The sequence below is a fragment of the Tupaia chinensis genome, unplaced genomic scaffold (assembly GCF_000334495.1).
Source record: "Tupaia chinensis unplaced genomic scaffold, TupChi_1.0 Scaffold143584_1, whole genome shotgun sequence".
NCBI lineage: Eukaryota > Metazoa > Chordata > Mammalia > Scandentia > Tupaiidae > Tupaia > Tupaia belangeri.
The window spans coordinates 5,241,405-5,256,440 of NW_006203430.1; the positions used below are offsets into that span (position 1 = coordinate 5,241,405).

At 45.8% G+C, this 15,036-nt stretch overlaps 1 protein-coding gene across 1 annotated transcript in view; it reads left to right on the forward strand.

Annotated features, from left to right (window-relative positions):
- APCDD1 (APC down-regulated 1) overlaps positions 1-15,036 on the forward strand; it is a 44,200-nt gene that overhangs the window by 15,160 nt on the left and 14,004 nt on the right. The window contains exons 2-3 of the mRNA XM_006164033.3: positions 3,761-3,944; positions 7,445-7,976. Coding sequence (XP_006164095.1) covers positions 3,761-3,944; positions 7,445-7,976 — 716 coding nt within the window. The remainder of the gene's footprint in view (positions 1-3,760; positions 3,945-7,444; positions 7,977-15,036) is intronic.

Genomic DNA, 15,036 nt, shown 5'->3' on the forward strand with positions numbered 1-15,036 from the left:
GCAAGTTTTTTTTTTTTTTTTTTTTTTTCCTCCAGAATTCACTTGTAAAGGACATTCTCAGTACTGAAAAGAAAAATCGCTATAAAAACCAGACAGGCCTTATAACAGAGCAGTGGCGTGTTAACTGGATAATAGTGAGGCAAATACTTATCACAAGAAGAATAAGCACAATTCCATATTTTCTCACACAGCATCAATCAACTACTTGGAAAGGAGGATACCCAGAAAAGATGAGGCTGTGTTTATGTTTTGTCACTTGGCTACATGCAAAGCAAATGAATTACCTGTCAGGCTTGGAGCAGTGCTTCTGAAGACAAGAGGAAGAGCCAGATCCCTTTAAGTAGATAAAAAAAAAAAGTCAAAGTTATCAGAGTCTGTTGTGAATGATCCATGGGTATGGCAGGAGTTTTGTTGAGGCATTTTCATTGTTTAAATGCAAGCATGTTTTGTCTCTATTAAATTATAATTATACATCTTTTTAAAAACAAATTTATTTCTTCCATGAACCAATAAGACAGAGGAACAGAGAGACCCTAGTAGGTTCTTGACACTGTGATCTGCCCCAGCCTCACCAGCCCTAAATCTGGACGTGCATGTGCATACCCGAGTAGTCTCAGGCTCTCTAGATGCAAACCTGGACCTTCTCATGTAGGTCAGCCTGAGAAGGCATTGCGTTTTACCGCTACACTAACCCCTAATGCTGCATCTTAATCATTGGCATTGTGAATTCAATGAAATCCATCAAGTGGCCGATCCAGTTTCCAATTCAAGAAGCCTAGGCCAGAGACTTCATCCACATCTACTACCCTCACGGTTTTTATTATCTTTCTGGCAAACATTTGCAGGGCCAGTTTTAGAACACGGCGTGGTTGATAGTGAGATGATGGCCTCTTTAGTGCTTAGTGTCATATTTAAAGTAGAATCTTCTCCAACTCCCAATGCTCTGTGACTTTAATTAATATCTATTTTAAGTTAGCCACATCCTTGACCCTCTGTTTCCTACCTTGATTGTATACAAGGACATTCAGGAACACTTACTGTTGCCGAGATAATTACAGCTATCGGGGTGGGCAGAAGCACGGCAAGTAGTATCTCCCTCTCTGGGATTTAGTTCAGAACTAACTGAGAGATCGACATGATGTCAGACAGATAGAGATTAAAACATTAGCTAGTGAGAAGTATTTGATCAAAAGACCGTTTAGATGGTGTCTGTGATAGGAGTACTAATATTTTATTTTTTTGGAGAAGTTTTTGCTATAGGGCACGTGCGCTTGCCAGACAGACAGAGACAGAGAGACAGAAAGTGAGAAATCACCCCCCAGGGGGGATGGCCACGCCGCAATCCCTTCTCCTCCATTCTCCTCTCAGGATCTTGAGCACGCATGCACACGCGCCCGGCCTGAGTTTTAAGCCACCGGGTCCGGGACGCGAACTGCGGTCAACTACGTGGGAGTCCAGCGACATAGCCATTACGCTAACTGCTGGTCCCAGGAGTACTAATATTTCATCCCCGAGTTATTCAGACTTTGCACCTGGCCTAGTGTGACAGCTAAAAAGCAGAAGGGCAGGTCTTTACTACATGGGGGGAGCAGATCAAAATGCATGTATTTTATAAACAGGCTGATTCTTTTTCATGACTCAGGGCACTTTACTTGGAGAAGGTTGGGGCATAGGGGAGGAATACCCAGGATTGTCACTGTAATGAAAGTGCCTTCTCTCAATGCAAATCCAGGCCACAGATCAGGTGGCTTTCCACTTACTATGACCAGGAATAATGACACCACTGGACAGAGATTGCTCATTGTTAAGTGTTTTCTTCATTCTGACACTAGCCGGAATCAGTGGACTTGGCTAAACAGAGATGGTGGTGATTTTGCATTTAATTTGAACACTTTACAATCATCCTGTGTCTAGAGTGGTTTTTCACATTTTTAAGAAAAGTTTATTTATGTATTTCTCCAATGAGGGAGAGAGAAACAGAAAGAGAGAGAGAGGCACTCCCAAAAGGTCTTCATATCAAAATCCACCCCTCATCTCAGCCAGCCAGGTCATGGGCACACCTGGATGCGCATGGTGCACAGGGAGATCCCAGGACACAAACCCAGAGCCTGTCCCATGTGAGTCCATCTGTGTTATTGCTATGCCACTGCCTGGCTTCTCTTTTCACAATGTTAATTTATTTGAATCATACCCATCTTTGCCTCATTGCCCTTTACTTTAGGTACTATTTGTAAGAACAGTCAGAAACTTGTTCATCCAAGGCTAGCATTTTACTCAGAGGAAACTTGAGAGGTCACATAAGGAGTCTTCTGTCTTCCCAATGCTAAAACTTCCCATCAAAAATTAGTTCAACTCTCTGAAGCTTTGGCTACATAGTAGCAACTCTCTGGATGTTTTACAGATATCTGAATGTTAGCAACTTACAGATCTGAATTTGTCATTTTTCTGTAAGTCACCATATTCCAGATCTAATTTTCATTTTCAGATCATCTCCCATAAACCATGTTTTCTCTGTGGAATTATTGAACTGTGGACTGGCACCATGGCCTGCTGGTTAAGACAGCCAGATCCTACGTCGCCTACCATGTGGTTTGAGTCCTAGACCTGGTGACTTGGCAAACATGCCAGTTGTGTGTATATGTGTGAGCCCAAAATCTTGAGTGGAGGTAAAGATGGGGGAGAAGGAACTATGGCATGACCATTCTCCATGGGCAGTACTTCTCTGTTAACATAGTGCTGAGTAGTAGATTCACCATAAAGACCTATAATTATTAATCACTTCAGGAGTGAATCTCAAAAGAGTCTGCAGACTTCAGATTAGAACTTCATTTGTTCTTGTTACTTTATTCTGAACATTAGACTGGTGGTGATTTTGCTTGGGCCAATTTGGGCCAACCTAACTACTTTTATGGAAAATAAACTTAGTGCTAGTATTCTTACTCCTAAAAGTAAGCAAATACAATCTGATAATTATCTTTTATTTAGAACTCTATATTGTACCTTAATCTTGTTTCTGGATTTGTGGTGGTGAGAGTCTGGACTTACAAGATAACTTGAGGGAAAGGTCACATCGGTTCCCATTTCAAGAGGGGATATGACTTTTACTTCCTTGAAGAGCAGCCTGTGGAGGGTGTCCACTTGAAGACTGAGAGAACAAGAAGATGCATGACTTGTCGGGAACAGATGGGAGCCCAGCCAGGGAGGAGAGTCCAGCTGGGAGGTTTCTGAGCTGTTCTCTGGCCCTTTGTCCTTCCATCTCTACCCAGGCGACGTTGTCACTGCACTGTTCCCCTCGTTTTTTCCCTTCCTCCCCTAAAGGAGCCACTATGCATGTCCACCCTTCCTGATGACTCCTTTCTCCTCTCCATTTGACCTCATCTCGCTTCTTTGCTTACTAGAACATCCACTTCTCTTCTACATCCCCTGACCAGTCACTGGCCTACCCTGCACAGTTACTCACTTAGGTGCACAACCGGATATGCATCCGAAGGGGGGATTTGAGCTTTGGCTTGGCCAGGAACTAGCCAGGTGACCTCAAGCAAGTCTTGTGTGTTATCTCCACAGACCACAGTTTTCTCATTGGGCAGTGGTCTCCAAGCACACATCCATGTTGGGATGTGAATCTTTTGAACACAAGCACGGTGATAGAACCTGGTAGAGTAAGGGTGCATTTGCCATCACAGACTACTCCCTGGTGCAGAGGTGGTTGTTTGGCTTGATATGTGTCTACTGCTGTTAATTCTTCATTTTTCTTTTTCAGGGCTGGGAGAGGGTTCTGCCCTCCTTCATCCAGACAGCAGATCCCATCCTAGGTCCCTAGAGAAAAGTGCCTGGAGGGCTTTCAAGGAATCGCAGTGCCATCACATGCTCAAACATCTCCACAATGGTGCCCGGATCACTGTGCAGATGCCACCTACGATCGAGGGCCACTGGGTCTCCACAGGGTATGAGAGGCAAGGGTGGGAGTGGGGCTGGGGAAAGCCCAGGAAGCTCACCTTTGTCAGAGACCCTTAATCTTGTTTAATTAATTAACCCTTATGGTTGTTCGGGTGCATCGGGACTTTACATAATCTGTCATGATTTAGATGTTGTCAAGAGTTCTAACTAAGGAGTAAGCAACTCTTGGAAAGTATGGTTGGTTAAGAAACAGAGTACTGGAAGGAACCAGCAGTTAGCGTAATGGCTATGTCTCTGTACTCCCATGTAGTCGACTGTGGTTCCAATCCCAGACTCAGTGGCTTCAAATTCACGCCGGGCACGTATGCATGTGTGCCCAGGATCCCGAGAGGAGAATGGAGGAGAAGAGATTGCGGCGTGACCATCCCCCCCGGGGGTGATTTCTTGCTTTCTGTCTCTCTGTCTCTCTCTGTCCGTCTGGCAAGCGCACACACCCTATAGCAAAAACTTCTCAAAAAAAAAAAAAATGAAAAAAGAAACAGAGAACTGTAGAAACCTTATGTTAAAGCAGAGATTATATTGTACCACTGTTAACCACAGTGTGAGTGAATAGATCCTTGTTTACTGAACTCCATGAGACCATTTGTGTATAGACAGAAACCATTAGCAAGTGAAATTAAGAGTCTGTGTTTCACCAACCCTGAAACATGACTTGCAAGCTCCTTATGATTTAAATATTCTAGCCATATTCTGGTAATTTAATATATGGCTTCAGGGTTCTAAGAGTAAGTTGAAAGCTATCCTCTTCTAGCCTGGGCATACTTCTTGGATTCTTTTCCATGCTGTGAAGCTGAGATTTATCCCAGTTTGAGCTCTGGCTTATCTTCCATTAGAGCTTTTAAAATAGCCTAGAGGCAGATCTGTGATTTTTTTTTTTCCCCCTACCTATTAAGTTCTGGAGAATTAACAAGACTAACTCTGGGATCTGATCACTTCTCTCTGCACTATTCGTGGGATATAGCTAGCAGCCTCCTGTTACCTTGGGGAGGGATCAAGTGAATCCAGAAAATAGAATAAAGAAATTTTATAAAAAGATGAAGACTTAGAATTTTTTTTCTCTAAAAAACGGGGTCTCTCAAAATAAATGCATCATAAATAATTTGCGTAATTGTCTTAATGTGATCTACATAATATACATTTCCCATGAACTTTTTGAAGACTCTTTGTCCTATGAAGGAGTGATAACCAGGGACCAACAGTTGCTAAAGGAAAGTACCAGGAAGCCCTATTTTAGGATGAGGGTAAGGTCAAGAAAGTCTGCCAAAGAAGGGGACTTGAAGGTCATCTTTGGCTGAGCAAAGTATGCAGAAATCACTTTCGATCTAGAAGAACTGGTAGGGCTGGGCTGAATGCAGAGTGAGCAAAAGTCAGGCTAGATTGGAGAACCGCTTGACCCAAAGGCCTGTGAGCTGGTGTAGTAAACCAGGGGAGAACAGCCAGAGGAGGCTGAAGAGAAGGGAGTGGCAACTCTTGAGGGCATCTTGCTTCTAGAGCTCTCCTCTAAATCTAAGAGAACTGGAAAGTCATTGCAGAATATTCAGCAGGTGTCATGCTTAAAACATGACTCAACTTTATTAAAAGACACTCAGGCTACTCTGTGGCAAATGGGTGGGAGAAAAAGTGATTTGGGGATAACCTATTAAAGACTATTGCAACAGCCCAGCTGCAGTACTGCATGCTGGTTGACACTGCTATTCAGTAGGCTGAGGCCAGGTGGAAGGCCCAGGTTCAATTCCTGGCCCACCTAAAAGGTGAGTGTAGGCTGTACGTGCCCATGGCCCCACCTACTTGGGAGGCTGAGCAGGAAGATCATGAAAGCTAGACACTTTCAAAAAAAAAAAGACTATCACAACAGTTCTGGCTGCAGATAGCAGAGGTTTAGGTAAAGGGAGCAGCAAGAGCCATGGGAGCTGTGTGGGTCTGGGATATACTGTGTAGGAGCCAGAGTCATCAGATTGTCAGCAGTTCAATAAAAAATTTCAAATGTGGGCTCCTCTTATCTGAACATTCATTGCTGTTAGTTATTGCTTACACTCAGCTTCTCTTTCCTTGGGGGAGAGATCTGGATTTCCCCTCACTTCTTTTACACAAGTTACAGATGCTCACGGTACTGCTATGTGCTTTCCATTCACAGAATGTTACTTAACATCTTTTGACACACTTCACATAGCAAAAGGGTTCCACTTCTAAATGCTGTTTATCTTTCCCATCTGCTAACTAAAAAATATAATGTTTGCCATTTTGAGAACCACTTGTGTTTGGAGTTTTAGACCAGTGGCTTGATTTAGTCACTCAAACCAGACTCTCTTGAAGTCGTAGACATGAGCTGAGTTAGAAGGGTCAAACTGATGCGTCAAAAGTCCCTAACAAAAACTCGTGGACAAATTCTCAGGCCAGTGCTTTAAGAACGTTCCCCCTCCCTGTGTAGGCTCTGCTGTTGTATGAATTCATGACAGGTAGAGGGACATGAGAATGTCCCTGAGTTAAAACTGCTGAGCCATTAATACTCAGCAGTCCTAGTCTGAATGTTTCTGGCTCCTGCCATTTATTTAATACCACAGCAAAGGATGTTTTCTCATTGTCAACCAGCACAAATAAAAGGAACCCTTATTTCTGTTGTGTTAGCTTTGCTTTCACTTAATTGCCCCTTATTTTTCTGCTGGAAGAAAAGCTAATTTTGAATGGACAGGAGAACAAATGTCCATTACCCCTAGGTGACAACTTCTGCCCATTTCAGGGCCATGGAGAAGGTTCATGGAAAGGAAGTGTCGAGGAAGTCAGCCTATTTGAACCAACACAAGAGAACTTTTTGATAGGCCAACACTATACTCCTCTTCCTTATCCAGAAAGAAATGTCTCTGTAGGTTGGGCATGCAGGTGACATTGAGGACAGCAGGTCGCTGTTCTCCTGGCCTGTTCATGAATGAATGGGAGGCTTTCTGGTGTGGAGTGACTAGGAGCACATCAAGGGTTGCAGGCTGGCTCTGACACTTGTGGTTATTTGAGCATGGTCATGTTCCCTAACCTTGTGCCTTGGTCTCCCCATTTGTAAGGTGTGAGTGATAATCTTAGGTCGTGAGGATTTAATAAATCGGAGTTATAAAGGTCTGCTGGCAGTAAGCACTTTGTTATTGCTGCTGCAATTTCTTTTTTCCTTTTTTTTTTTTAAGATTTTTGCTATAGGGCATGTGTGCTTACTAGAGAGAGAGATAAAAGAGAGAAAGTGAGAAATCATCCTCCACAGGGGGGATTACCATGCCACAGTTCCTTCTCCTCCACTCGGGATTTTGGACATGCATACACACGCACCTGATGTGATTCTCCAGCTGCCAGGTCCAGGACTTGAACTCCGAAGCTGGCCATGTGGGATCCAGCACCTTACCCTCCATGCCACCTGCTGGCTTGCTGTTGTAATTTTGTATTACTGTGATTTTCTTTCTTATACCTTTGGGTTAATAAGGTATTTCCTTCCCCTTTTCTTCTTCAGCTGTGAAGTGAGGTCGGGCCCAGAGTTTATCACAAGGTCTTACAGATTCTACCATAATAACACCTTCAAGGCCTACCAGTTTTATTATGGCAGGGACAGCTGCACAAACCCCACCTACACTCTCATCATCCGGGGCAAGATCCGCCTCCGCCAAGCATCCTGGATCATCCGAGGGGGCACTGAGGCCGACTACCAGCTGCACAATGTCCAGGTCATCTGCCACACAGAGGCGGTGGCCGAGCAGCTCAGCCAAGTGGTGAACCACACGTGCCCGGGCTTTCTGGCCACCGGGAGCCCCTGGGTGCAGGATGTGGCCTATGATCTGTGGCGGGAAGAGAATGGCTGTGAGTGCACGAAGGCCGTGAACTTCGCCATGCATGAGCTTCAGCTCATCCGGGTGGAGAAGCAGTACCTGCACCACAACCTTGACCACCTCGTTGAAGAGCTCTTCCTCGGCGACATTCATACCGATGCCACCCAGAGGATGTTCTACCGGCCGTCCAGTTACCAGCCCCCCCTGCAAAATGCCAAGGTACCCCTTTCAGTGACTGCCCCCCTGCAAAATGCCAAAGTACCCCTTTCAGTGACTGCCCGCAGAGCCTCGTGGTCTCCATTAAGTAAAGCGGGTGATCCTTTGTAAAGGCTTGTCACAGGGAACCGTGACCAGGAGAGGCCCAGGTGGGGCTGCGGGGACATGAGGAAATGTGGGTGGTGTGGGGAGGGACACTTACTGGGCAGGGGAACTGGCTCTGCTACCAACTGCTTTGTGCCTTGGTTTCCCTCTTTGAAGTGGCCATTTGGGGTGATTATCTTGGAAAGTTTCTAAAGCTCCTTTCATCCTCACAACCTTCAGAATGAACCACTTCGGAGTTTTTAAGAGAAGGGGAAAGGAATGTGGAGATGTTCTAACCACATTTGGAGGAGACACCCAGTGATAAAAGTGGCAGCCCCAGTCCTGGAGGAGGTAGAGAGGCACAGAAGGGGGAAAGCAACCATGCACTTTCACAGGGCTTTAGATCAGTCCATTTCTTTATGTTGCTTCCGGTCTTCGCAGTGACCTTGTGAGGCGAATGTTATTGTGACCCTCTGAGGCAGAAGAGGCTGCCGAGGTCTGGAAGCTCACGTGTTTAGCTGTTTCAGTGTGAACGGGAGCCTGGAGCGCCTTCTTTAGATCAGTCCATTTCTTTATGTTGCTTCCGGTCTTCACAGTGACCTTGTGAGGTTCGCCTGTTATTGTGACCCTCTGAGGCAGAAGAGGCTGCCGAGGTCTGGAAGCTCACGTGTTTAGCTGTTTCAGTGTGAACGGGAGCCTGGAGCGCCTTCCTCCAGCTCCCACGTTCTCTCCTTTTTACCAAGTGAAATGCCCAGTCCTGCAATCAGAGGGAGGACTGCGGAGAGCAGGAAACAATTAAAACCTTATGATGTTCTTTCCTTGAACGATACTCCAGTAATTATATTTGGAATTCACAAGGCATTTCCTTCCCACAGGCTCAGTGTACATGGCCGTGTGTAACGCGATCGTTTCCACTGCAGAGTCTGTGGAGTTCGAGGCTGGGAGGGGCGATTTGATTATGGCCAGTCAGCATCAAGGAGCAGAGAGCCCCGCCGTGTGGGACTCTGTTCTCTGGAGTTCTCCCCTAGCCATGCTGACTGGCACTTGTAGGACACTCTGGAATGTGCTCCTTTGACTTTTGGTTGGCGGTTTATTCATTTTTGGGTTTTTGCTTTTTAAAATAAAAATTAATAGTGAGTATATGCACTGTCTGGGGGTGGGATGGGTGGGACAGTGAGAAAGCACCCCCATGGGGAATGGTTATGCCACAGTCCCTCCTCCATTACACCTTTCAGGCTCTTGGGCACACATGCACAACTGCCCAGCATCACGCACACATGCCCAGCATGTTTTTCAAGCCACTGGGTCTGGGATTCAAACCATGTGGGATCCAGTGCCTTAACTACCACAACCACCTGCTGGCCAAGTTTATTCATTTTTTTTTTACTATTCTTCAGTAAAATCTTTTTTTCTTTGTAGTCTTGGAGCTCACTCATAAATAGTTGAGATAGTACAGGGAACTTCCTCTGCCAAAGACTGCTCAGTGTTATCCTTTTCTATCTATGTTATTATGAACTCACATAGTGAAAGTACCTCTTACTGTAATTGTAAAAAGTCTGCTGAGGGGGACCAGCAGTTAGCATAATGGCTATGTCGCTGGACTCCCATATAATTGACTGTGGTTCGCGTCCTGGACCCGGTAGCTTAAAACTCATGCCGGGTGCATGTGCGGGCATGCCCAAGATCCCGAGGAGGAGAAGGGATTGCGGCATGGCCATCTCCCTGGGGCGTGATTTCTCGCTTTCTGTCTCTCTGTCTCTCGCAGTCTGTCTGGAGAGCGCATGTGCCCTACAGCAAAAACCTCTCCAAAAAAAAAAAAATCTGCTGAGGAAGCCTGCTTGACAGGGCTGCTTCCTCGGGATGAATCTCATCAGGAATATGTTCCTTGTGCAAGACGCAACCTCGGACCCTGTGCTCCTGCCTCCCTACTTCCTTGCTGAGCACAGGCGGCTCACAGGTGCATGAACATGTGTGTGTGACCTGGGCTGTGTTACACTGGGGCGGATGGTGGTGTGAAAACCCTGTTGGGGATGCTGTCCATGTGTGTCACCAACCACCACGCACACACACACCAGTCTCCATAGCATAAGAGCCATGGCCATTTTATTCTACCCCATAAGTTTCTAATGCATTGATGAGGCAAAGCTGAGTGGGAGTGGGGGGCAGCCTCTCATGCCGACTCTGTGGCAGCCATCTGGGCTCCCGTGTGTTCTCTGAGAATGGGTCATGCGAAGCTCTGCTTTTTCACCCTGCGACTCCCCAGGAAAGTCAGCAAGAGGAGGGTCTGCTCACGGGGTGACACTGGGTGCTAACCAGACAAGGGTATGACTTCTTTCCAGTTAGTACATTATCCAGAATCCGTGCTGAACAACCTTGCTCCATACTCCTTCTCTGGGATGTCCTGACTCGAGATAGGAGCAGAGGGAAGGGGGCTTTTCAGACCTTCATTTGGCTTCCTCTGAGTACAGTCTTGCAAACTTTCAAATGGTTTCTGGTAATGGGAGATACAAATGTCACTAGTAAAAATGGTCCACAGATAATCCAGAAATATGCTAGCCAAGAGCATCCTTCCTGCCTCACCCCAAACATTTATGAAGATCTAAGGGGTTAAACGGTGGCACAATGGTAATGCAACTGGACCCACACACGAGAGGTCTTGAGTTTGCATCCTAGGATCTTTCTGAGCATAAGCGATTCATGCTGTCCTGTGATCCAGGCTGGCTGAGGCTGGGGGTGAATTATAGCATCCTTTTGGTCACTCTCGTTTTTTGTCTCCTAAAAAAAAATTATGAATGAGCTTTTAAAATGAGAGAGAGAGACCGGCATAGTGGTTAAGGACGATGGACTCTTATGTGGCCCACGATGGTTTGAGTCCCGGACCTGGCAGCTTGCTTTCTCACTTTCCCTGTCTGTCTGTCTGTCTGTCTCTCACTCTGTCCCTCTCTAGTCAAATGAAAATAAATAAAGGTAAATAAAATAATTCTTTTTAAAAAATGAGAAAAAGATCTGCTAAGCTGGTAGAGCCTTTTTTTACCTCCTGCTTGCCAATAAGCAGCCAGAAAATGGGAAGAGATGACCTGGTTCTGAGTGAAGATGTTAAATTGCTCCTGGAGGAGGCAGGTGTGGTCACAGAACTTGCCTGGGTTGGAAGGAGAACCTGCTGTCAACTGCCTGAGCCTGACCTGGTCAGTTGCACTTAGTCCAGCCCTGGTTTCCCACCTGCACACTCCTGCATGGTTTCTTAGATCTCTGAGCTTCTTTTTAGTACTGGCGAAAAGGGAAGATTAAGCATAACCACCTTTCTTACTTCTGCCCCTTCCCCCTGGACTCGTGCTCCCAGCAGTGCGGCTCTGCAGATGGCGGTCTTAGAGGTCAAGTCAGCATTCCTACAGCTTATAGCTCCAGTTGCTTCTCTCTCACTCGTGCCCGTGAGCCAGGAGTTAGGAGTCTGCTGTGACCCTCGCCAGCCAGTGCCTTCTGTTGGGAGAGCACACAATGACTCCTGGAGGGAGAATGTTTTGAAAGTGAGAGTTACTAAACATCGGCATGGGAATTAAGGATGGCTATAGTAAAGCTGACCTTTTCAGAATCATTTTTTATGTTTATTTATTTATTTCTTCCATGAGAGAGGGAGACAGATTGAGAGTCATACACACAGAGACAGCATCCTCAACAGGGTTTTCACACCATCATGCACCTCAGTCTCATTGCGACCCAGATCACATGCACGTGCACACTCGTCCTCCATGCTCAGAGAGGCCTCAGGACATGAACCCAGGATTTTTCCCACATGGGTCCAGTGTATTATCACCGTGTCACTGCCTAGCTCTAAAATTCTGATAACAAAAAAGTTGAAAAGTTTGTTTGACAGTGTCTGGGTACACTGACCAGAATATGGACTTTGGAAGTGGTAGCCAGTCCTGGACTCCAGGTCTCCTGCCGCTGTCAGCTGTGGGACATGGGTAGTTATCTGATCAATTAGAGCCTGGGTCCTCCTTTTCTATAAAATGGTAAAAATATAAGAATCAGTGGGGCTAATGTGCAGAATACTGTCTTGGATCTGGAAAGGGCCCCTCACCAAAACTCCCTTCTCCCCTTATGGGCCGATGACTTGTAGAGGAATGAGGCCAACAGGGAACGTCAGAGTGCTTTACAATGCCTCTCTGTACAGCTTCTCCCCATTTTCTGCCCCTACTCTGCTACCACAGTTATGCAACATTTACTCAAATTCTTTTTTTTTTTTTTTTAATTTGCCAGAGGGCTCATGTGCTCTTCAGAGAGAGAGAGAGAGAGAGAGAGAGAGAAAGTAAGAATGCACCCCCTATGGGCATGGTCACGCCACAATTTCTTCTCCTCCATTTCTCCTTTTGGGCTTTTGGGCATGAACAGACATGTATCCTGCATGTTTTTTAATCTTCTGGGTCTAGGGCTCAAATCATGGGACCAGCTATGTGGGATCCAGCCATTTTAACCACCAGGCTACAGGCTGGCCCACTCAGATTCTTAAGTAATTTCTTTAGAATCTGGACGGTGGCACAGTGGTGGAATGTGATACTCTGTGAGGCCGATCCATTTAAGAGGGGGTATGGGTCCAGAGACTTATCTGAGTGCACCAGGCATGTGCATACCCATGATCTGGGGCTGGCTGAGGCTGGGGCTGGATCATAGCATTAAGACCTTATTGAGGGTATTGCCTATCTCTCTCCCTTCTCTGCATCTCTCTCACCCATGGAAGAAATACGCTTTTATTTATTTTTTTTAAAGAAGTAGACTCAGACTGGCTAATGGAGTGGTAGTTAAGGTGGCTGTATCCCACATGGCCGACTGCATAGTTTGAATCCTCAGGTCCTACGGCTTGAAAAACACATTGGATATGCATGTGTGTGTATGCCCAGAATCCCAACAGAAGGACGAAATGGAGGATATGGGATTTTAGCTTGATTGTCCTCCATGCAGGGTGCTTTCTTACTTTCTCTCTCTCCGGTGAGTGCAGGTGCCCCGTGGCAAATTTACTGGGGGAAAAAAGTAGGCTCTTTAAACCCTAGGTCTGATTTCTTGATTCCAGTAATATGAAGGATGGTGAAAACTTTAGGACTCTAGCTATTAATTATCCAGGATATATGTGGGGTCTCAAGAAATTCTTGGAAAATACATATTATGAAAAAAGTCATCAAAATAAACTTGCACTTTATTTTTTCACAGACTTTTCCCACAAAGTCCACTTGTACTATTAAGTTAAAAAAAAAAAAGGTTGACTATGATACCATTTATATAAAACTAAAAAGAAAAAAGGAGAAAAAGATCACCAAAAAATGAATATTTCCGGAAGGGTACATAGGAAACATATTAATAATTGTTGCGGAGGGAGGAAACTGAAGAGCCAGAGACAGTCAGATGGAGACTTTTCGCCTTTTGTAGCTTTTGAAGTTTGTGCCATGATCTTATATTACCTAAAACACAATCACTGCCCAAAATTAAAATGAAAATAGCAAACAAAAACTCAACTGGGACTCTGAGACCCGGAGGACTACCGTGGCCATAAATGAGGATGGTGGCCTAGCTGGGAGAGGACCCAGGCTTCCAGAGCCCAGCTCAGTTGCTGCGGGATGGCTGGGGGGTTGGTCAGAGGCCATGGGGCTCTTGGAGCTGAAAGAGCCCATTCTTCTCTTGCTGTCCCTCTGCTTGTACCTCTTGGCCTGCAGTATGCAGCAGAGTCTTCAGGAAGTTTTTAGATCCTTTCCCAGGACAGCTAGGAGACGGAATAAATGTAGTTGGCCATTGGTGTCTTTCCAAACGCTGGGCACTGCAGGCCCAATCGGCCGTGCAGTGGCAGGTCCTCTGAGCCAGCTGTGGCTGCCTGGCTGAGAACAGGAAGGAGGGCTGGACCTCCTCCTTTGAACTCCTCGCCTTCCCTAATTGCCGGTCCATAGAGACCTGGCTGAAAATTAGTTTAAATGCTAAATTGAGTTTGAAACCACGAGTCTCAGCCCCTCTGGAAACAGGACACCATGTAAAAATAGAAACTTTAAGTCAACTTGTTTTTCTAAGCTTTATGCAGCTTTACTGTGAGGTTCAGAGTCCTTTGGCAAATAAATTATGTTTGAAGAGATTCAGGTGTGCTGGGAGGGTTCTTTCAGGTTGAAACTAGCTTCTCTTCATTTAAAAAAATAAAATAAAGTAAAAAAGAGCCTAAAATAACTCTGATAAAAAAAATGCTTGGTCTAAATCTGGTTTAACATCAGGGCAGCCATCACCCTCTGCCTGAATTCTCCAGAACCACGCAGATGAAGGGTTAGTGGCCAGGTTCATTTTTTTCAGTGATGGAATCAAACGGTAATTAAAAGCAAATGATCACGAGGGTTGTTAGACACACCAAAGCCTCAGGATCAGACTTGTAAGCAAATGGAATTGGTCTTTCTCCAGAATCCTGCACTGATTTAACCACAGGGTCGTAAATCAGGGGGGCTGTCGGCAAACCAGACAGCTTTTTTCCCTAAGCCCTGTATCTTAACTCCTCTGTCCCAGCACACTCACAGCAGAGGAGCTGCATATCGGAGGAAGAAAAGCACCGGCTGTTACAGCAGAAGATGGCCCTGTGCTTTCGTTCTCCAACTCCTTAGGCACCTCTGGCTGTGAGCCAGCATGTCTCAGAGGTTGCTTGCCTTTCAGAGCCTTCTTTGAATATGTGAAAAATGCCAGCTAACTGTGGGACATCCTGATGTCTGTGACATCAGAGAGAACTGAATCAGGTGGCTATGAACTGTGGCATTTTCAGCCCAGCCTCAGGGCACAGGCTATAGGAGGGAGGGATCTCTCCTTATATTGCCTATATGCTTGGCCCGGCTCCTGCATGGGTAAGCGATGGAGGTTCCTAGAGTGGGGAAGGCACTGTGCGCTTGTGGAAGAATTCCGTGTCCCTTCTCTTTCTGCCTGTGGAGGGAAAGGGGCGGGATTTGCAAAGGTGATGGGAGATGGAGAA